General features: G+C 43.8%; 3 protein-coding genes and 2 non-coding genes across 10 annotated transcripts; 3 read left to right on the plus strand and 2 right to left on the minus strand.

Moving 5' to 3' along the window:
• Positions 1-815: 815 nt before the first annotated feature.
• Positions 816-6,933, minus strand: znf346 (zinc finger protein 346). 3 transcript variants are annotated; one of them, XM_086178957.1, is made up of 7 exons: positions 6,818-6,933; positions 4,994-5,097; positions 3,824-3,919; positions 3,005-3,155; positions 2,663-2,890; positions 2,415-2,514; positions 816-1,788 (listed from the first exon to the last, which is right to left on the minus strand). In XM_086178957.1, the coding sequence occupies exons 1-7, from the start codon at positions 6,873-6,875 to the stop codon at positions 1,548-1,550; spliced, it is 978 nt and encodes a 325-aa protein (XP_086035083.1). In that variant the 5' UTR covers positions 6,876-6,933; the 3' UTR covers positions 816-1,547. The 3 variants fall into 3 exon arrangements, with proteins under 3 accessions (XP_086035083.1, XP_086035082.1, XP_086035084.1); XM_086178956.1 differs by having other exon boundaries at positions 2,663-2,893; XM_086178958.1 differs by lacking the exon at positions 6,818-6,933 and adding an exon at positions 6,301-6,594 and having other exon boundaries at positions 2,663-2,893.
• A 2,688-nt stretch (positions 6,934-9,621) lies between these two features.
• trnav-cac (transfer RNA valine (anticodon CAC)) lies at positions 9,622-9,694 on the plus strand. The gene has a single exon. It is a non-coding gene; the product is annotated as a tRNA-Val (tRNA).
• Positions 9,695-9,858: 164 nt separating this feature from the next.
• trnav-aac (transfer RNA valine (anticodon AAC)) lies at positions 9,859-9,931 on the plus strand. The gene has a single exon. It is a non-coding gene; the product is annotated as a tRNA-Val (tRNA).
• A 47-nt stretch (positions 9,932-9,978) lies between these two features.
• LOC147248422 (15-hydroxyprostaglandin dehydrogenase [NAD(+)]-like) lies at positions 9,979-14,032 on the plus strand. 4 transcript variants are annotated; one of them, XM_086226962.1, is made up of 9 exons: positions 9,979-10,051; positions 10,390-10,451; positions 10,885-11,117; positions 11,510-11,633; positions 12,210-12,316; positions 12,648-12,744; positions 13,121-13,197; positions 13,386-13,543; positions 13,832-14,032. In XM_086226962.1, the coding sequence occupies exons 3-9, from the start codon at positions 11,025-11,027 to the stop codon at positions 13,956-13,958; spliced, it is 783 nt and encodes a 260-aa protein (XP_086083088.1). In that variant the 5' UTR covers positions 9,979-10,051; positions 10,390-10,451; positions 10,885-11,024; the 3' UTR covers positions 13,959-14,032. The 4 variants fall into 4 exon arrangements, with proteins under 4 accessions (XP_086083088.1, XP_086083090.1, XP_086083089.1 ...); XM_086226963.1 differs by having other exon boundaries at positions 10,007-10,051; positions 10,917-11,117; XM_086226964.1 differs by lacking the exon at positions 10,885-11,117 and having other exon boundaries at positions 9,982-10,051.
• A 594-nt stretch (positions 14,033-14,626) lies between these two features.
• On the minus strand, positions 14,627-20,569 carry LOC147248423 (15-hydroxyprostaglandin dehydrogenase [NAD(+)]-like). The gene is made up of 7 exons (XM_086226959.1): positions 20,362-20,569; positions 18,743-18,866; positions 17,670-17,776; positions 17,033-17,129; positions 16,229-16,305; positions 15,694-15,851; positions 14,627-14,944 (listed from the first exon to the last, which is right to left on the minus strand). The coding sequence occupies exons 1-7, from the start codon at positions 20,452-20,454 to the stop codon at positions 14,824-14,826; spliced, it is 777 nt and encodes a 258-aa protein (XP_086083085.1). The 5' UTR covers positions 20,455-20,569; the 3' UTR covers positions 14,627-14,823.
• Positions 20,570-21,428: the final 859 nt, after the last annotated feature.

Raw genomic sequence — 21,428 nt, forward strand, 5'->3', positions numbered from 1 at the left:
AAATCCATAAAATTGAACAACAGACTAGATGCAGCGTCTCGTCTTCAAAACCTCCCACGCCAACACCCGTCTGCGTAACTGTACACTCCACCGATCGGGATGTGGCAGCAGCTCTGGTTTCACGTTCCTAAGAACTGCATCTTCAACGCCACATAACAAAACAGACAAACTTGCAGGAAAAACAAACAAACAAACAAAAAAAACCCTGGATGAGCATGTTTCAATAAATACATTCACGGGAAATGTGAACAGAAAATACTCGGCTGAGGTCAGAAAACTGGAAAAGACCAAAGTAGAGAGAAGTTTTACTCGGTGTCGGTTGGTTACATTTGGCTCTGTTAGTACTGGTTAGAGGTTAGTAGGGGCTGAACGATTAAACCGGTGCTGTCAGAACCTACGAAGCAGTCTACTTGCTCCTGTTGGTCCAGCGATGTGCACCACGGCTGGGCACGACACCTCCAGGCTTTACTGGTTCCTGGTCAGAAAGGAAAGAATGTCGGGAACTGACGGTCGCTTGGAGCGTCCGAGGAAACGTCTGGTTTTAATTTGCTCATTTATTTAGAGAAAACTTTTTCTTTTTTTTTTTAGTTGACAATTACATCAATTGCAAACTTTGCCATCATTTCTTGCGAGAGAAGCCTTTAGTGGACAAAGCAACGATCAAGCAATCCCAGCCATAATGCACATCGACACGGAGAACGACTTTCAGCAGGGTCCAGAACCGACGTTCCCCCCTCGCCAGCCAAAAGTCTGGCAGGTGAAGGAACTCTGTTTTACATGAAGATGCACTGAAGAGGGGAAGAAGCAAACCGTGATGCGATGGCTGCAGATTTGTTTATTCAATTTTTGAAAATCTGAGTCTTTGATTTTTTTTCTTTGCTAAGAAGGAGAACAAAATGACAAGATGTATTATTTCAACAAAAGAAAAATGATACAAAAAATAAAAATAAAAATTGCTGTTTTAAAACAACCAACAGAAAATCTACCCACATTTGGCGCTTGTTCATTCCGGACTCTGATTGTCAGTCATTGTGTGTCTGCGTGCGTGCGTGTGTGTTTGTGTGCGTGTGTGTTTGTGTGCGTGTGTGCATGTGTGTGTGTGTGTGTCATGGAACATGGACTAACTTGAACCCTGGAACTCATTCTTATCATGACCTCAGGTGCATCAGCTTCTCTGCTCGACCCACCGTCACATGTTGAAGCAGTAAAGTGAAGCAGTAAAGCAGTAACGTTAAGACAACAAAACAAATATACTAAAAAGGAAAAAAACAAACAAACATCGATTACCATTTCTGTTGGGAACTAAAATGATCAATTAGAATTCCAAATGGGGAAGGGGGGGGGGGGGGGGGGGCTCGGTGAACTGACCCGCTCTGAGAGCCAGAACCCTGCTGGGGCTGAAACCAGGTTTACTTGACTGTGTTCTGGGGCCGCCAGGAACTGAAGGTCTATGGAGGCTGAGCGTTTGTTAATGTGTTAAAGGGGCTGGTTGTTGTGTCATTCCAAGTCCAGACTGAAACCTGTGCAGTCCCTCTACCAGCCCAGTCTCAGGTATACTGGTACTCCTCTGAGTACTCCGTGTCCTCGGGCGCGTACTGCTCGTCTTCGGCAGCACACTGATAGTCACCTGTGTCGTACTGGTGGTCTCCGCCGGGAAGCTGGTCCTCTCCTGTGCTGCACTGGTCTCCAGTGCTAAACTGGTGGTCGCCAGCGAGCTCGTTCTCAGTGCTGACGGACTTTTCTGCTGTGTGTTGGTTCTCTGCAGGGTTCAGGCCAGATTTCTTCATTCTTGAAAGAAACAACAGAAATGCAGCGTTGAAAACAAGCATCATATTCCCACACCGCATTTGTGTAAAGTTCGAAGTATTTACATCTTGAATTTGTGTGTAACTGACGACTAACTCCAACAGGCAAGCCAAGTTCACCCCACTCCTCAGGTCTGAGGGGGTGATGATGCCAGACCACCATCCGACAGTTCAGACACAATCTCCTGTCTGGATTCAGGAGTCTTTGAGCCTCTGTGGTTTATGACTGAGAGGCAACATGGTGCCACCCAGCTCCACGGGGGGGGGGGTGTCAGAGAAGTGCGAAGTGACACAGGAAGTGGTGTGACATCAGACATGAGGCTGGAGCTCAAAAAATGAATGTCCCTGGGACAAAGGCAATCAAAGTCCGGCAATTTGCAGCAAGCCATGAAAAACCTCAGTTATAAACTCTGCCTGTCAGCGGCGAAGGGAAGCAGCTTGCAGCCGCCTGCTCTTCATTTGGTGTTAATGGGCCGTGATTGAGACCCGACCCCTGACTCAGCACCGCGCGATCATCTTTTTTTGGGTTTTTAATTTGCCAGAACGTTTCAGGTGCAGGACTGCATAAGATCTAACCGGTTTAAGCTAGAAGTCCACGTCTGTACTTACTGGTTCTTATGTTTGGCACCGCTGATGTGAGACTGGTACTGTTCCACCGAGTTGAGCTCAATGTTACAGATGGTGCATGGGTAGCCCTTCAGTTTGGAAGCTGTAGAAGAGAGCAGATGGATTTATGCGTCCGTGATGAATATGAGAAAATGACAAATTATTGTAGCATGATTGTTCGTCTTCAGAGGATGAGCTTTTTTAACAAAGCGGCTCTGCGACACCCCTCCGTCCGGGCTGTGAGGACTGACCTGGTGCTGTGGAGGGGCCGTACGTCTCTATCAGTTTCAGCTTGGTCATCTGTTTTCTATGCTTCTTGCCCACATAGTGCTGCTGAGCCATAAGTGGGTTGTTGAAGCACGCCTGGCAGATGGAGCAGAAACGGTCCGGGTCGTTGTTGTTGTCGCCCGTCGCCGTAGGGGCGCTCGGATCATCTGTGACTTTCTTCTTCGGCTGAGCTGCCGGTGCCGTTTGAGCGACTGCTGACGAGGAACGAGAGAAACAATTTCAGAAACAACCTAACATTTCTAGATAAAGAGAGGGGAGGGTCAAATACAGTATGAGTTACACCAGGATTTAAGAGGCAAACCTACCGACAGTCTGGGGACCAACAGCTTTTAGCCTCAGATTCTTGGCATGAACTTTGCCCTGGTAGTGAGACTCTGCCACCACGGGAGAGGAGAAGGTCATGTTGCACACATGACACACTTTCGACCGGTCTGAGTCTCCGTTGTTACAGTCCACCTGCCAAAGACACACAAGGAACTTTCAGTTAAACCAGTTTTCAAAAAAAAAAAAAATCCAAACAAATAAAACAAATCAATCTTTGCCAGAGGAGAAAAAGTCCAAAAAGTTACATGCAAAAAAAAAAGAAGGCACCACTGTTCATAACTGATGTGACATCTCCATCTCTTTTGCCAGTACTTTGCTACAAAGCTGTAATATGAAAAAACTGACTGAACAACGCTGAGCAGCTCCACTTGGCGTGGCAGAATTCCATCTGATTTAACACTCGTCTGGGTCCGGAACTCGTGAAACAATGTGAAGCAAAATCAGGTGTCACCCGAGCCACCTCCCTTTTTAGACTACGTGGGCTGAATGAGCAAATTGGATTTTATTCTAGCAAGATTTCTGAAAGCCTGACAATTCTCACTGGCACAGACTCCACTGCAGGCTGGTGAGTGGGTTTGGTATAAACGCGGCGCTGCGTGACGGCAGACGGCTGCGGGTGCGGCAGAATGGGGTCCGCAACGCATCGAGGGTTGGTCTTAAAATACACAAACCTCCAGCAGAAATGTCAAGACACCCCGAGAGATCCAAGTGCTCGGCGTATTCAGGATCAAAAATGACTTTGGACGGAGGGCAAATGAACATCAGTAACAAGTTTGATACCAAGAGTGAACTTTACTCACGGCGTCAGATGAGGCTGACTTGGGCTTTTTCAACTCGGGCTCCTTCTCATTTTGGATCGAGAGATAACGCCGCACTTTGTTGGCATGTTTCTTGCTCTGAAAGGTCGAACACACAACCACCATGAACACTCTAAGGCACTGAGTTTGACATGCTTTCATAGCTACAGAGGTCAAGTTCCCTCACACAGCTGCAGACGGCTGCTGCGTCTCTTCTGAAACACTTTGTTAGGTTTAAAAATAAAATGCGTCCACGGTACTAAACGAGCACAGGCGTCATTATGACTGCAGTTTTGTGTTTCTTCTTATGTATACAAATGATAATCAACCTAATAAATCTAGTTAACCTTCTATAAACCAACTGATCCAACAAAACTAACAATTTGGCTTCTTCTGACTTGTGATTGATACGTGATGTTTGTCGCTGACATGACACCAGAAATAAAGGACACTGGTTGCTGAGGGGTTAGGAAGTTTGGTTGAACAAGACAAAGGCATCCTTGTTAGCATCAGCAATGAGCTGATCTGAGATCTGCCAACAGGGCTAATCCAAACTTGCCCTTGTATGCTAATAAGCCACTCTGGAGTTTGAAGCTACCGTCTCCTTCATTCGACCGGTACTGCTGGTGTTTTATCACCGTGTCCAGGCACCACAGTACCTGAATTCATTCAACTTACACCAGGATGTCCAGAGATGTGTTGCTGCTGTCCCTGTTGCTGGAATCAGAGGACACGGATGGAGGTGATGGTTTCATTTAAAAAAAAACAATCGAGTTTTATTCATACAGCTCAAAATGCCTGATTGAAATTTGGCTCCAGAAGTTTTACAATCTGTGCATCTTCAGGCTCTCCATCAGGGTGAGGACAGAAGTTCCCACTCATCCGCTCTCGTTCACGGCAGCGCCACAACCTCAGGAGTTAGTTTGCTTTTTGCTCAAATCTGAGTGGTTTTTATGTGTTTGGGGTTTTTTTTGGAGCATACGGATGGAAAAAAGAAGACCTGGATTTTGTAAACGTGCTCGCAGCGACGTTCAACCCATTTATGTGAATTATTCTTAAACTCTCAGCTTTCCTCAACATCCGTGAGCATCGAGGCTCCGTCAAACATTTGAATCATCTCGTGACATGAGAAGAGCAGCAGCAGCAGCAGCAGACGGCGGTGGGCTCACCAACCTGATAATGAGTCAACTTCTGAGACTCAGAAATTAGGACAGCACTGCAGACTTTACACTGGGAGTCAGAAAACAGGTCACCATGCTCCTTTATCATCTTATTTACTGCAGGGGGAGAGAGAAACAGAAGATTCCAAATGAGGTTACATCTTCTGGGAACATATAATTAAAACAGAACGCTACGGCGTGACTGGCAAGCAGTCAAAAAACTATTCTGCTCCATTCAAGACATCAAGGGAATGTCGGCTTTTGAGAACAAGTCTATTTTTACCAGCTGCTTTTGCATTGTTAGTTCTGCAGACAATTGTGTTTGTGTTAACATGAGATTCTGATGGCAAAATCCCAAACAAATATTTCTGAACGTACTCAAAAGACACGGGAGCATTTTTTCAGGCCTAAATCAGAGACCAAATCGCTGTTCTCGGCTTAAACGTTGTAGAGAATGAATTCGCCTTGGTATGTCGAGGCCAAACACAGGGGATCCATTCAGACAGATATTTTGACACAGTAATTAACTCCATTCAATTAATGATACATAGTTGCTGTTTAATCCAAGCATCACTTCACCAAACCTCTCTGACTTCGGTCTCAAACTTGTACTGTTAAGTATTATTTCAGTGGCTTTAACTACCACAAAAATGCCTTTCTCTTTCCTGTAAAGACAAACTGTTTTAGCAAGAGCTTGCAGTTGCTCTGTTAACAGCCATGAAATAGCAACCTGCGCGCAAGAGATGAAACTTCTCTAGAAACCAACCGGTTACCAGACGGACTGGAGCAACGCCTGCATTTCTGCATATTCATTAAAAAAATAAAAAAATACAAAACTGCACTGCAAAAACCCCAAAGGAAAAAAACCCATCCTGTTATATTGGTGGTTTGGCTTTGGAGCCACCACTACCCATTTTCCCTGAGGTTTAAAAAGCGTCATAAGTCCAGATCAATAACTAAGTCAGCTCTTCATATTTTTAGTTTTCCCTTCAGTAACAGATCTTCTCAATCTGGCACCACTTTGAAATCCCAGCTCCAGTCCCTCCACTGGGCAACTGATGACGTCCCCACAGTTACCAGTATGATACTCCTATCCTTCTGAGTCTATTCATTACAGGTATTTATTCACCTAAATATCTTCACATTACCAAGAATTCTCAGTCCTGCTCTTTGGTCAACAGCAATTGTTCTTCAAAGTTCTCCTCAAAAACAAAAAAACGTGCTATGACTCATACATATGGATAGAAACGTGGGAAAACGTGCTAACTTCCTCTGCCGCTTGTTTGTTTTATACATCGAGTGGCATCTCGACAATTTTACCGTGTCTCGAAGTCAGAAGTTATTAGGTTTTCTTCCACCCCCTCCCCAACAGCCGAGTACATAAGCCAGATAAACACGCAGGGTCGTAAAACTAAACAGCCACGCATTCCAGCGAGCAGGTACATCGCCGTCCATTCATTACTTCAACACGAACGCGTCTTCCCCGTAAGAGAAGCTCGAAAGTCGTTCACACAGGTCGGATACGACCGAGTGCGCCGTCGTCTGTGGGATCTTCCCCTCTTTCTCCCTCTCTCCGCCGTGAGAAATCGATTCACAATCGCCGAGAAGACACATCGGATGCAGACATGCTCTCGTCGACCTTGGAGCTGTAGCGGCTACGGCTAGCTTAGCTTAGCTTAGTCCACAGTTAGCATCCGCTCATCCAGCACCGCCTGAAAACGTTAGCTGGTTTAGAAAGCGCTCAGCTACATCGCCATTTGTTTTTATGCTAGCATCGGCCTTTGTGTGCTTTTGATATTCTCAAATAGGTTAATTTAGAAATTAAAAGAGACCGTACCCTCCGCTGGCCCTGACGGTAGGTAAGGAAAATCCTCAGTCTGCATCGTGTCGGCCATAGTTTCTGCTCACACAACCAGCAGACAGTGGTATTCAACCGCGCATGCGCAACTGATAGGGAAGGGGGGGGGGGTGTCTGTCGCTCTGAAAACGTTTACTGTACCAGCGTGTGTTGGTGGATTCTCTTCACACAGACTTTAATGAGAGTCTGACATTGTTTGTCCAGTAAAAGAAACCCCAGTCATAATCACCTCACTGATGTCCTTAGAGCGCCACTCTGGACGTATTTTCACTTCTGGATACCAGATGTCAATCAGTCCATCAGTCAGATTTGTATTTTTTAAATATATATGGATACTTTTAACTTTTCATGCAACAATAACACCAAAACAATTCCTCATATGTGTAAAATCGTACTTGGCAATAAAGCTTTTACTGATTCAGATTTTTCTGATTTCTGATGCCTTTTATTTGTATATCTTTTTTTTTTTTAAATTCAGGCCAAAGTGATTCACATTTAGAACCAAAAACAAAGAAATACCTTCCCACTGCTCATCCCAGGCTAAATAAGACACACGGTAAAAGCAGAGCTTTAAATTATAGGGCATTAAAAGGAAAACATTTAAAGAATACGATTTAAAAAAGCTGGAATAAAACCGGCTAAAAAGTACAATTCGAGTCATAAATTTTTTTTTTTTAAAGTGAACTAAAAACTAGATCAAGAAGATCTGCTATCAAGTTCTTTCCTAATTGTGCATATAATAAAAGTCTAGACCCAACAATTCCTCATGAGCAAGCTGGGACAGCCATGATGAGAAACTTCCCTGTCCCCGCGGAGCAGATGGGGCCTTCAGCTCTGACCCGTGACGAGAGAAAGAGAATTCAGCCGAAGAGCTTCAGCGCGCCACGTAATACCTTTATTCGCTTCATTATGATTGTTGGCCCACCTGTTAAAACCGGACATTTAGTGAACTCAGAGGAAAAATAATTTCACCAAAGAATGTGAAAAATAGCTTTTGAGCGCGTCTGATTCTACACAGCCGAGCTCAAACATTCAAAAGCAGATTCGAGTGCAACCTCGAGGGCATTTTTAAATTCAAATGTAGATTCAAAATAATCTAACATCCGCTCGAAACGCTGTGTTAGACGTGACAGACAGGAAGCATCGATCCTCAGTCAATGCTCCTGTCTCCTCAACGAGGAGTTTGACTGCACTGGTCAAAGTGAATGTGCATAAACACTGCAAAGGCTCAGAGGAGTTTCTTGCATTGGCTGGCGAGGACGCAGGGAATCACTTAATTAGCTGTGGGCATCAGCCTTTCCAGTTTGTCTGACTTGATTGCTGATTTGGACAAAAAAAACAAAAAAAAAACCAGCCTCATTTCAGTTGCAGCTCATCATGACCTGGTGACTCACGCGGCCAGAATGCTGCAATCCTCTCCTCAGCTGCAGAGAGGCAGAAGCACAAGTGAGCCAAAGTGCTTCGTCTCCTCTTGGCCCGGCTGCTGGCAGCAGGGCCGGAGTTGCACATTCAGAAGTTTTGCTCCGGCGCAGCAGGAAATGTTGTTTTCTCTGTTAATAACGCTGAACTTGTTCTGAGTGGCAAAGTTAGCAGCACTCTGGGTTGCCACCAGAGAAGCCTGCGAGAGAAGAGGAAGTGGACCCCAGTTATGAAGCCTGGATTTGGGCAGTGTAGTCGCCGCCGTCCGTGAGCATATTGGAAGGAGAGAGACAGGCGCTGTGGTGGACAGACCCTATCTTGATCTGCACCTCTGTGGCGGTGACTTATCCATCACTATCCAGTGCACTGAAGCGTTGTCTGCTTAATCAACTGTTTGGCTCACGGGGCCTCAGTCCACCAGGGCGATTTTTACTGCAGCCAGTGTGTCTTTTTAATTATTAGGGAGCAGCACACTTTTACTCTATGCCACTAACAGCAACAGAGTGATGAGGCAATGAGAGTCTTTATGCACCGAGTGCTGAGTGGTCAGCGTTATTTTCTGGTCGCTGAGCGTTGGAAAATGTTCAACTTTGGCTTAATCAAAGTGCTTTTTCCCGGTCAACCAGAATAGAAAAACCTCAAAGACGAACAGTCATGAGGACTGAACAGAAAACATCAGAATGACAACTTGCACTCATGAAGAAGTTATGAAGGCATTTCTACTTCCACACACATTCTGTATTATTGTAACCAAGTCCTTCAGTTTCGTTTTGACGCTCCTTGGAGTGGAGGTAGATTTGACGTTTCCAAAAAAAGAGTAAATGTACCAAACAGGAGATTGAAACCTCTGTAACAGAAGTTCTGACTCAGTACATCGAACTGACAGGACTGGCCAACTGTTACTGTGGCTGGCATCTTTCTTGATTAATTTCCTGGTTAATGAAAAATCCAAAGATTGTTTCAGATTTGCTTGACATACGACCAGAGACACAACCGCTTAGACAACCCCCCGAACACCCAACACAAGCATAGCAGGCAAAACTTCTTTGTCAGCCCACAACATCTTGTTAAAACTTAAAAGTCGATGAGGTGAATGTGTGCTACCATGTTGATGTGGTCCTGATGAAGTCGGCCAGTAGGTGGAGACAAAAACTCATGAATAGTACAGTCAGTAGCCTGCAGTGCTGCTGCAGCAAGCAGATGCAAAGAGCGACGTGCTCATAGTTGACGTACTTTATAACATTAGTATCTGATAGATCTAGTTTTTCTGCCAGAATCAACTGTTGTTATTTGAAATACACAAACCACTTCGAGATCAGCGTATGTTACATTATTAAAAATGTTCTTTTCTATATTTGCGGTCAGTTTCCGTAGTGTAGTGGTTATCACGTTCGCCTCACACGCGAAAGGTCCCCGGTTCGAAACCGGGCGGAAACATTTATGTTTTTCTTTTTTTTCATTGGTCTATTAATTGTGGGAACCTTACCCTTCATTCTGAGTCTCATTTCATATTCCATAATAACTCATAAAACAAAATGAAAAACATACACGCAGTATGAAGTTGAAGATATAAAGTTTATTTGTGCATGTCGTATCATCGAGTTTCCGTAGTGTAGTGGTTATCACGTTCGCCTAACACGCGAAAGGTCCCCGGTTCGAAACCGGGCGGAAACATGTTTTCTTTCCCATTTACATAAATATTTATCTTAATTCCGGTTCCGGTTCGTGAATGACGGTTCAGTCAGAATAACAGAGTTTATCATTCAGAAGAGTAACATTCGAACTTTATACCAGGTATAACCGCTAAATGTGAGGTCAGAACCTTGATGGTTTGAACGTCACACTTAAAAAACAAAACAAAAAAAAACATTGTTATCGAATATGCTATAATTTAGTTTACGGTGCGCAGGGTTACGGCTTGGCAGACAGTCGGTGGCACATTTGGTTTTGAAAGTAATTTATACTTTGCGTGACAAACAAATTGTACAACGGACTTATCTATAAGGATAAGTTATTATGTCATAATTACTGTTGTTCAGATAAAATTGCACCATCTGAAAACATGCATTGTCATCTGTACACCTTCACGATTAAACCATATATTCTGCCTCTTGTTCATCTTTGGCCATGAGGATTCGTGCCATCGGGGCTCCATTGGTTATGACTGCAGTGTTGCTGGTCGCTTCCTCATGAGGTAAGCAGTTGCATTATGGGACGTTTGGAGAAGAAACGACTGGGGAAAAAACTGTGTGACGTCGCCTGTTTGAAATAAGCATGATATATTTATTGAAAGTAAAAGTACAGAAACGGATTGTTAAATCTCTCTAGTTATTTTCTTTTGGTGGCATTTGATTTCCAACTGTATCACACAATAACTTAAAGGCCAAATTCTCATCATGCAGCAGATTGGTCATCGTGCTGCCTGTTGACAACAGGAAATAAAACGTTTTTTACACTATGCTGTACAACTGTAAATCAAACATCCATCTGAAACACAAGAACATTTTTAAAAACACAATCAACATTTATTGCACCACAAACCATTCAACACACTGACCTACGCCCCTTGTACACACCGGTGCATTTTATATCATTTATAATTTTACAAATTATTTACCTGGTTACAGCTTAACCCATTGCAGTTTGGTATAAACTACAGTTGAGTCCATGTTAGTGCTGGACTCCTGCAGCAGTGCAACAGCACACACCGATACCTGGAGATCACCTGCAGGGAGCTGAGTATCTCTCCTCCAACTGGACATTGGAAATGGCTTTAAGTGGTAAAACAGCTGTGGTGACAGGAGCAGCGATGGGAATAGGAAAAGCAATCACAGAGATACTGCTTCAAAATGGAGCCAAGGTAAATATATATATATGTATATAGTTGTCAGTGTATTATTATTGTAGGTTTTGTGGGTTTGCAGGAAGCAGAAAGGCAGCAGTTTCATCATGAATGTGTTTTTTTTTCGCACACTAACATTCATCAGTGTGAGATTATCTGTTTTATAGTTGCGCGCCGGTGTGACATTCAGATAACGGATGAGTTGTTAATATGTCAGTGTTTCGCTGGTTATTGTATTTCCATATGATGCGTATCAAGTGATACAGCAACTGTCGAGTTTTCGTGTCCCTGTTTGAACCTCTAACTAGTTACACTGAGCTCAAGTCCACACGGGTATAAATCTCAGTCATGATTACAATTCAGTGCGGCGTTCACCTATTTGGCTCTCTGACGAACCTTCACTTGCACAGGTCGTCCTGCTGGACGTGAACGAGAGTGCAGGGAGAAGTTTGAAGGAAGCTCTGGACCAACAGTATGGAGGGGAGAGAACTGTGTTCATGAGCTGTGATGTGGCGTCAGAGCAGCAGAACAAAGGTGACAACACATACACACACACACACACACACACATACACTTACATCCTTGTACTTATATCTTTGTGAGGACTTTCATTACCGTAACCCATTCCCTAGCCCTTCACCCTAAACCTAACCATCTCAACTGACTGCATGAACCCTCACCTAACCAGAACCTCATTCTAACCTCGACCCTAAAACCAAGTCTTGACCCTCAAACGGCCCTTTGAAGAAGTGAGGACCAGCTAAAAAGCCCTCACTTTCCAAAAATGTCCTCCCTCTGTCGGTTGAAAGCATATTCTCGTCCTTAATATGTAGCAAGTGCAAGAACACACACACGTACACACACTTGAAAGACAAACGTGGGAGTCTCCTTGTCAGGTAATCATCAGACAGAAAACAACACTTTGTCAACAGTGCAAAAACCTCATTTGTATTATGAGAATTCCCAGTTTCTCGGGGGTAGGGAATAATTCTGGAGTTACAGGTGGCACACGTGAGCAAAGCACTACCTGCACTCTTTAAGACAAAGTACTTGCCTGGAATGTGACACAAAATCTTCACAACTCCTTGTGTTCATTTTTGCTGTCTCAAGCTGCCTTTCAGAAAACTGTGGAAACCTTCGGAGGAATCGACATCCTGTGCAACAACGCCGGCATCATGAATGAGAAGGCGTGGGAGGAAATGGTCTCCGTAAATCTTGTGAGATCTCATTCTGTTCAGACTGTTCACTTCGTAACTAGAAGGTGATACGCACATAGAAGCACACCGACCTGGGCAGAACTCTCAGTCCTTTTATCCCCTCCTGCACACTCAGAACCAACCATGTGCACAGATGTCAATCTCTCAACCACTGATCTTAATTTTTTATATTTTAGTAGAATATTAATCTTAAATATGATGGAAATACTGTATATATTGAAACCTTACAATGTTTATAAAAAAAAAAAAAACAACATCTTGCAGTGATAAACTATTAGCTGTTCCCCAGCAGAGGCCAGACAGAGGCTGTAGTTTAACCTCTGTGCCGTAGGTGGCTGTGATCAAGGTGAGCTACCTGGCTCTGGAGCACATGAATAAACTGTCTGGAGGCCGGGGAGGAGTCATTGTCCACACAGCATCTTTGGCAGGTACGGCCCATAATGCATTGTGCTATGCTGCGCTAAAAAAAATGAAATAATATTTTCCATAAAGTCAAGGATGGTGAGACATTTGCTCTCTCTTCCACCACTGATGGGATGTGGATGATTACTCTGGTTACCTGCTGCACAACTGGTTCCTCTAGTTCTGAAAACATGGTTCTTTGTTTCGACATCGACAGCTTTTCATTCCGGTTCAGTTAATTATTCCCTGCGTTGGTTCTACCGACTCTGAGAGGAGGCAGACTCTCACAGTCACGGCACACAGGTGCCATCGTTATCATCATCATTATTATTACTGGAATATCAGGAGAACTAAACGGTGAACCCCAACATGCCGAAGTCTGCTTCCTCTGTTGTTCTGCAGGTTTTATCCCTATGAAGAGCTGTCCTGTCTATACAGCCTCCAAACACGCGGTGGTGGGCTTCACTCGAGCCATGGCGGTGAGGAAGGCCTTCTTATGACGATGAAGTCTCATGAAAATGAAATAACAGCTTACTTTCCTTTTACTGAGTGTGCTGCATGCACTTTAGAGTCCCTGAGGCTGGTTTGCTCCAAGATTAGACGAAAAACAAACAAACCAGGATCTCGCTGAGCATGTGTACGCACTTCAGGTGTTGTGTATTTGTAGGCTGCGTCTTCGGCCTCAGGCTACCACGTCCGCTTCAACGCGCTGTGTCCAGGTTTTGTCAAAACTGACCTCATCCCCACAGACTTCGACAAGTTTGGACAATTCTCTCACCTGGCCAATGAAATCCAAAAATATCAAGGGACAGGGGGGCAGTTAGAGTGAGTACTGTCTCGTTGTATGTTGTTGTTGTTGTCTTTGTTACTTTAATTTGATTCCACCGTATTAGTTGTGTTTTTATAGTCTCACTATAGGTTTTTATTTGCATTGTAACATTTTTTTTAAACTATTTCTATTCTAATCAGATCACCAGTAATTTAAACACAAAGAAAAAGAAGCCGTTCACAGTCAGATAAATACGGAAACCCCCTCTGTTACACACGTTAAAAGTGCGCTATCATGATATGCTAAGTTTAGCGTGTTACAATTTCTCTGCTGTCTCATTTCAGTGCGTCTGTGGTTGCCAAGAGCTTCCTGGAGCTGGTGACAGACGAGACAAAGAACGGCGAGGCCCTCCTGGTCACCTCTAAGTACAAGAGATACATGGCGTTTCCCAATCTGACCCAACAGCAGTAACGTCCCCGTCACACGGAACGCAGCCCTGGGAAGTCTACAAAAAGACAGTGTGCTTGAGTGCTAATAAAGTCAGAGTAAACAACTCAACCGTCTCCTACAATGTGATTTTTACCTGACATGATAACGAAGACCATGAGAAACGTGGGAAAGCTTAGTCGCCTTTATTACAAGCGGCGATTTCTAGAACCTTGTTAATAGCATGCAGCAGTTGTGTGTCTGTCACAGTGACCTTGACCTTTGACCCCCAGCTTTATCATTTCTTCCTTGGGTCCCAGTGGATGTTTATAACAAATTTGAAGAAATCCCTTCCAAGCATTCCTTGGTTAGCAGAACGGGATCATTGAATATTGCCTCCAGCTCACAGCTTTCCCTTCCTCACATTATGAGATTTATCTTTCATTTGTCTGCATTGATGTGTTTTATTGTGTGTTTGTGTTTCTTTTTGCCGTGTGTGCGTGTGCGTGGGCACGTGCATCCGCAGAAAATAACCTGAACGAAGACGAGCATCAGCTCTTGGAATCATTATTTTGGGGGGGGGGGGGGGGGGTTCTTTATTTTTCACAGAATTGCCACGAAAGCTGCTCTGCCAGTTACGTTGTTACGTATTGGGATGTTTGACCTTTGTGCACATCTGTAAAAGTCTGCAAATACAAGTACCACGAAAAAACATCAGTCGAGGAAGCAAATATATTGTGCTCAGAAAACACGGGAAAATAATATATTCCCACAAAGAATTAAGCGCTTGGTCGCTGTGGTTACACGAGTTAGCACATGAAAGCACTGAGAAGTAGCTCGGTTGTGACGGCAGGTTTGGGTTGGATGGTTTATCCTGTAAATCCGTGTTGTGTTCCGTCATCTCGCAGGACTACGGGTTGAAAGATGGAAATGTCACGTAATCCTTCTGTTTGGGGAACACCACCAGGGCCTCGCCATTCTTCGCCTCGTCCGTCACCAACTCCAGGACGGACTCACCTACCTGACAGACACTGGAATGAGAAGGTAGAGTGACTTCAGTGAATGATCCCAATCATACAAACGGAGCAGGGCGTTGTCAGGAGGTAGGTAAATAAATAAATAAATAAATAAATAACACCTTTTCATATGAAAATACGCCATTTAGCCTTGATTGGTTCATTCTCAGCTCATCACAACAATGTTTGCCTCCAGAAGTGTACAAAAGGTTTTAGCACCGATGGTTTCCAGGCATACATCTTACATCTTCTCCATTGGTGTGTCAACACACAGTACTGTTGTGTATGTAAACGATTCAGTGAGATGTGTGTGTGGTGTTAAAGTAGCAAAGACGGAGATGAAAGTGGAAACAGGAGTTGGGAGGCATAGATGCTCGCCTCAGCTTTGAGAAAACGGTTACACCAAACTAGATGATGAGAAGAAAACTAATTTGCAACTATTTAAAAAAAAAAACTGATTGCTTGTCTTTTTTTTGTTCTAAAATGTCAAAGATTTGCTGGTTCCAGACTCTTGGACATAAGGATTTGCTTCTTTTCTTCTTTTTTTTTTTTGTCATTTACAAGAGAAAATGGGGTTTGGATTCTTAGGGTGATGAAACAAGCAATTTGAGCTCATCTGGAAATCCCATTTTTAAGCTGTTTTGGACTTTCATGGACTCACTGTGAAAATAATCAGCAGCTTAATGGAAGATGCAGATACTCATCAGTGGCGGCCTTAATGGAAGGTTTTCTATGAGCAAAAGGCCGCCGCATGCCAGACTCACGGTAAGATGCCAATCTTGTCTACTAATTGCTGGGTCGCTTCTGCCAGGTGGGAGAACTGTCCCAGTTTGGTTGGAATGTTGGAGAAGAGGTCTGTTTGGACAAATCCAGGGCAAATGGCATTGAACCGGACACCATAGCCGGACATGGCGGAGGCAGCCTGGTAGATGCGCGCACACAACACACACACACACACACACACACACACACACACACACACACACACACACACACACACACACACACACACAGACAAACACACACACACACACGCACACACACACACACACAATTAGAAATCAATGTTCCAGAGGTACAGAAACTACAAGGAAAAAAAACCCACTGTAACCTTTATGGCGTTTCATCCATCCATCGACTGATTCTTACGTGGCCACAAGAGGGCAGAAAGCATAACATCAACCTGACAATGGCTACCTTTATCATGAATGACATCATGTAATCGCTACATTCAGATCTGCTGCAAATATTTTTACTCAAATGATATGATCGATTCTATCTGATGGAAACCGTTCTCACTGCCATGGCTCGAGTGAAGCCAACCACGCCGCTCTTGGTGGCTGTGTAGACCGGGCAGCTTGGTAGAGGACCAATACCTGTAAGACAGGTGTAACAGCAGGCAAAAATAGGATTAAAGTGTGAAGTCAAAATCCCGATGGATGCAGGGATGCAGAAATATCTGCTCTGTGTGCTGAGATTCGTCGTCTCCGTTGCTATATTGAAGATTTCTCAGAGTACCTGCCGAGTCTTTCGGTCTACAAGCATCTAAATTATTTTTAAACCAAATAATGCTTTTCACAGCATTCTTTTCATTTATGTAATAGTGAGAAAGTATATTTTTCTAACCTTGACAGCTTACGTGTATTCGTGCTGTCAGCTGCATGCTTCATCTGCTACTTCAGGCACGAATTCTCCCCGTGTGATCAAACCTGATGATGGACTGAGTAGAACTGTGGTACGGAGGTCCTACCTGATTCTCATGCATGTGGTCAGTTTCCTGTACAACATCCCCTTGTATTGCACCACATAACTAAAACCTAACCTATCAGACCAGTGTGAGAAGATCTACCCAAAGTGCCTGACACCACCTTCGGGAAACATTTATTTCGTGTCTTTTTCAATTGTCCTATAATTTCCTATCTGCTTACATGAGGTGGGCAGGATTTATGACTGATACTGCAGGCAGCCACCAGAGGGCGAGCAAGCTCTTTTTGGCTTCCACGTATATGAGCTCAGAGCCTGCGTTTAAAGAATGATGAGTATATTCTTCTCTGAATAAAAGGTGGTATCTCTGTACTTAACCCTCCCTGCTGTTGTCTTTACCTGCCATTGACGCTGTGTTGATGATGACGCCTCCCCGGCCTCCGGTCAGCTTGTTCATGTGCTCCAGAGCCAGATACGTCCCCTTGATAACTCCCACCTGCCACACAGACGGGTTACAGTTGACAGCTAACGTCACTTCTGCGTCTGTTAGGACTTCGGTGACACCTGCAGCCACGTTTAAGAAACAAGTACTTGCCCTGTACTTCAACTGTTTACTCGAGTGTTCTTTTTTGAGCCATTTGCATTGTTTCAACTAGTTTGGCCCAGAGATGGTGGCTTGGTGGGAGGGGCTTTCATAGTTGCAGTATTTTACCTGTCAGCAATCTGGACTTAAGTGGATGGAAAATCATTTGGTCTTTGAGTCTTTTATGAGGAGGCGCTACTTATTTATACCTGAGTTGGTCTCTGAAATAATCCTTTTAATTTTACTTGAGTGATGTTTATGGGAGGAATTGTACTCCTCCGTGGTTACAGATCCTCAGCACTCTACCCACCATTTGTTGGGCAATGAAGCAGAAGAAGTGCCATGCGAAACCTGTTAACTGTTAGTTTGCACTACAGTTTGAACCCAGCACAAGTAAACTTAATGAGAACTCGTTATGGCAGGAAAGATGTTGTGGCCGTTTCGCCTTCTTACAAGATTTATGGAGATTGTTTTCTCCCAATCGGTCTCATGCAAGATGCCGGCATTGTTGCACAGGATGTCTATTCCTCCGAGGACGTCCGCGGCTTTCTGAAAGGCAGCTTGAGTGTAGAAAATAACATCAGATAACTTTTTTTTATTCCAGAACTGTTTTAAACGTGGCATCATTGTGATTATTCATGATTTATTGCAACAAAGGCAGAATAAACATTATTATCTTAATGCAAATCAAATTTATGGTCAAAAGCACTTGCACTAAAGACAGTATAATCCTAGCATCCACTGAAAGTACTGCTGTTGTTTTTATTCAGAATGTGAATATCAGTATCTCTCTGGTGCTCCTCGCTTGAAGTATCATTAGTTGGAGCTGAGGAAGTTTGAAAATAAAACAAGTCTGCTGGCGGTGCAACACTTAAGAGAGCCAAGATGGGAGTTTCCCAGCAAGCCAGAGGTCTGAGGCTACGTTAGCCCCGGCTAGCATCTTCAACCAGGGTCAGTGGTTGAGTTGTATTGTGTGTGCGTGTGTGTGTGTGTGTGGGGGGGGGGGGGGGGTGATATCGACAAGAAAGAATGCATGCAATAAAATAAATGACGTATCGATTTCACTTCTGTCCAAGAATCAGTTAAACAAACTTCTGGGCTTCTGTCGTTCCTCCTATTGGTAATATTTCAAGGATTTTCTCATACGACAGGCTACTACAACTAACTATACTTCATGTATCTGTATCCCTGCATCTAAAAACCGCATGGGGTGTGGTTCCCCGGCTGGCATCAAATGATATCTGATCGGATAACAACAGTAAAAACAACTCCGGGTTTGAGAGCCTCCTAGGGAACTGCCTACTTTTGTTTTGAAAAGAAATCATGGAGCCTAATTGAGGCCCTCGAGGGACAGTTTGTTTTTAGGCCTGTTAATAATGATAATTCCAGCTGTTTTCCTTCCCTCAGTACTTCCCACTACCACGTTTGTGCATGTGCATGCCTGTGTGCATGCGTGTATGTGCATGTGTGTATATGTGCGCGCGCGCGTGTGTGTGTGTGTGTGTGTGTGTGTGTGCGTGAGCCACCTCTAATCTGCTCCTCTGACTGCACGTCACAGCTGAGGAACAGAACTCTCTCTTGTCCGTATTGTTTGCTGAGAGTTTCCAGTAAACTCTTTCCTGCAGCTTGATTCACATCCAGGAGCGCCACCTGCAGACCAGCAACCGTCAGATATGATTACTCTCCTCCAGCCTGGTACAAGTACAAGCTAATACAACAACCATGCAAGGAAGTCTTCCATCATCAGGTTTACTGCGTTCACTTTTTGTTCACACGTCTGTTTCTGTCTCAAACGTATAACCTCTGCGAGGAAGTAATGTGTTTGTTGTTGTTTGTTTGCTTCTTTGTTTGGCTGTCAGCAGGATTACACAACAACTATGAGGCTGATTCTCCCCAAGCTAGCAGAGGGATGCAACATGGGCCGAGGGAGCAGTCTTTAAATGTGGGGACAGATCTGTTCAACATGGCTAAAAATGGCTTTTTTCCCATTAGGTTTGGTTTAGTGTCCTCTAGTTCTGTGAATGGACACTGGAGCTTGTGTCTGTCCATGCAAATGTGTTTCTAAACCTGCTGATGCTCAAATAACTGAGACGGAAACATGTTAGAGGCTGACATCAGTGCTTTGTGCCCTCAGCATGCCTTAAAAAGCAAATCTAAGAATGGTTACCTAACAACTGGCGTGAACCAGATCCAGGCTCGGGACAATCATTAGTTGCCATCGTAAACCTTCTTATCACCAAGAGTTGAATGACCACGGAAGACCTCACACAGCAAAGAAAACAGTGCGCAACTCCAACCGGAAAATAGCAAGAAAAAAGCCTGTGAAGCTGTTAACTGGGTCGAATGGATGTCATACTTTATATTTCAAACTCTAAAAATGACTGAATCCTTCAATTGCCATCATGTGACCTGTGACATCAGAACTTCTATTCACTGCTGTACTCTCCTTAGCGCTGGCTATTGAACCTGGATACTTTTAAGGCACCGAACCGAGCACTGACAGTTGCCTTGTAATACGGAGTAAATCTACAACTTGCAATTTGTTTTCTGTAGTAATGGGGGGGGGGGTAGTGCGCAGAAATCAAGTAAGAACACACACTTGCACACACACATTCCAATCCACCAGTCAGCCACTATACTGCTACTGTATAAACGGAAAGGCCTGCCAGGGTTAACAACAAATAGGAAAAACACAACATGACACAAACACTAAAGTGTTTGGCAATGGCAGTGACACAACCAGGACTGCAGAAACCAAATGTAGCAACTGGACAAATCCACGGGTTTGTGAGACAGCGCTCAGGTTAGATTAGATTAGGATTAGATTGAAGCAGAATAGGGTTGGAGTTTGGTGATTCAGGTAAATCTTTAAAAAAAAAAACATTTTTTTAAAAAGGTAAATACCACAAAAGTGACAGGACACTTCCACTGCACTCATTTAATCTGGGCTGGGCTGATTGTCACATAACAATGCACCACCTTTTTATAAGAGATTAAAAAATAATCCACGAGGGAAATAAGAAACTGTAGCTTTAAGAGTTATACATGAAAAGCACATTCATCTTTAGCTAGGAGGAAATAATAACTTTTCTCCACTGAACGCTGACAATGAACATCCACTGCCAATATCACTCTTTTTCTTTACCTTGGCACCGTTTTCCAAAAGAACCTCGGTGATCGCTCGTCCTATTCCCATCGCAGCTCCGGTCACTACCGCTACTTTTCCATTTAATTCCATTGTTGATGCTCGTGTGGAACAACAGTAGCTGGTCAGATGTGGAATAACTGACGGAGAAACATGTTGAATCGAGGTAAGTATGTGGTGTAAACTGACACCGCCCACCAGGAGCTGAATCTGCGGATCCAAACATGTTGGCAAGAGGAGGAAGGGTTCATCTGTTGGTTGACCCCAAAGAGCATTTATGTCTCACAGAGGAGGTTTAGAACAAAGTAAAGGAACCTTAACGGAACAAATAAGGCTGAGAATAAAAAAACAAGACTGAAGAAATAATCCTAAATCAATGGGGAGTTGTAAGTATTGAGTGTTTGTGCGTTTGTCCGATTTAACCCTGAAGACCCGTGAACTAAATGGAACCACGAACACAATTTACGAAACTTTCATTGATAGGAGGCACTTTGGTGCTTTGTACTTGCGCCGAATTTAAGATTAGCTCCATACCAGTCTGTTGATGTATGAATTGTATTTCAATAGTGTACTGATGTTGAGTGGCACAAAAGAGATGCAGAATTTGAATGGAGTTTGGTTAAAATCGGCCCCTCAACCAGTTTTATCTTTGGCCACTAGATGGAGGTAGAGGGCTATGAGAATTGATATTGTGAAGCCAACAGGTTATCATGTCACCAACAGAGAGGACACACACACACTTTGAATTCATTTGGCCTTTTGTGGCATGAGGTTCAAACATGTTACCAAACCATACATGTAGAATACAGGTAGTACGTCACAAATCTCTCTCAGTTTAATTTCAGTTTTAAAGGACCTCATGGGAAACTGATGTTTACATTACCCAAGCAGTTTAAAGAGACAACAGGGGGGGGAAAAACAGAGCATCACATCTGTATCTGTCCTGTACTTTGCTAATTGCAATCTGCAGTATTCATGAGTCCATTTATTTGGTTCAATTTTCAACTTGCGCCAATCACTCTGTGGATAAACCTGCGCATAACGATTTTCTATTTCCTGTCAGCTGT

Source organism: Aulostomus chinensis, chromosome 15, assembly GCF_037954235.1.
Source record: "Aulostomus chinensis isolate RoL2024-O1b breed Wild chromosome 15, RoL_Achi_v1.0, whole genome shotgun sequence".
NCBI classification, from domain to species: Eukaryota; Metazoa; Chordata; class Actinopteri; order Syngnathiformes; family Aulostomidae; genus Aulostomus; species Aulostomus chinensis.

Bases quoted from the DNA above. Each gene is read 5' to 3' on its own strand.
- znf346 (XM_086178956.1), bottom strand. From the start codon at position 6,875: ATGGCCGACACGATGCAGACTGAGGATTTTCCTTACCTACCGTCAGGG. The intron at 3,156-3,823 runs GTGAGTAAAGTT...TGTCTTTGGCAG, and splicing joins AGTCAGCCTCATCTGACGCC to GTGGACTGTAACAACGGAGA. The intron at 2,515-2,662 runs GTCAGTCCTCAC...TCTCTTCTACAG, and splicing joins CGGCCCCTCCACAGCACCAG to CTTCCAAACTGAAGGGCTAC.
- LOC147248422 (XM_086226962.1), top strand. From the start codon at position 11,025: ATGGCTTTAAGTGGTAAAACAGCTGTGGTGACAGGAGCAGCGATGGGA. The intron at 12,745-13,120 runs GTACGGCCCATA...GTTGTTCTGCAG, and splicing joins CCACACAGCATCTTTGGCAG to GTTTTATCCCTATGAAGAGC. The intron at 13,544-13,831 runs GTGAGTACTGTC...GTCTCATTTCAG, and splicing joins GGGACAGGGGGGCAGTTAGA to TGCGTCTGTGGTTGCCAAGA.
- LOC147248423 (XM_086226959.1), bottom strand. From the start codon at position 20,454: ATGGAATTAAATGGAAAAGTAGCGGTAGTGACCGGAGCTGCGATGGGA. The intron at 17,777-18,742 runs GTGGCTCACGCA...TCTACACTCAAG, and splicing joins GTCAGAGGAGCAGATTAGAG to CTGCCTTTCAGAAAGCCGCG. The intron at 14,945-15,693 runs GTGAGTCTGGCA...TTCTCATTCCAG, and splicing joins GACAAGATTGGCATCTTACC to TGTCTGTCAGGTAGGTGAGT.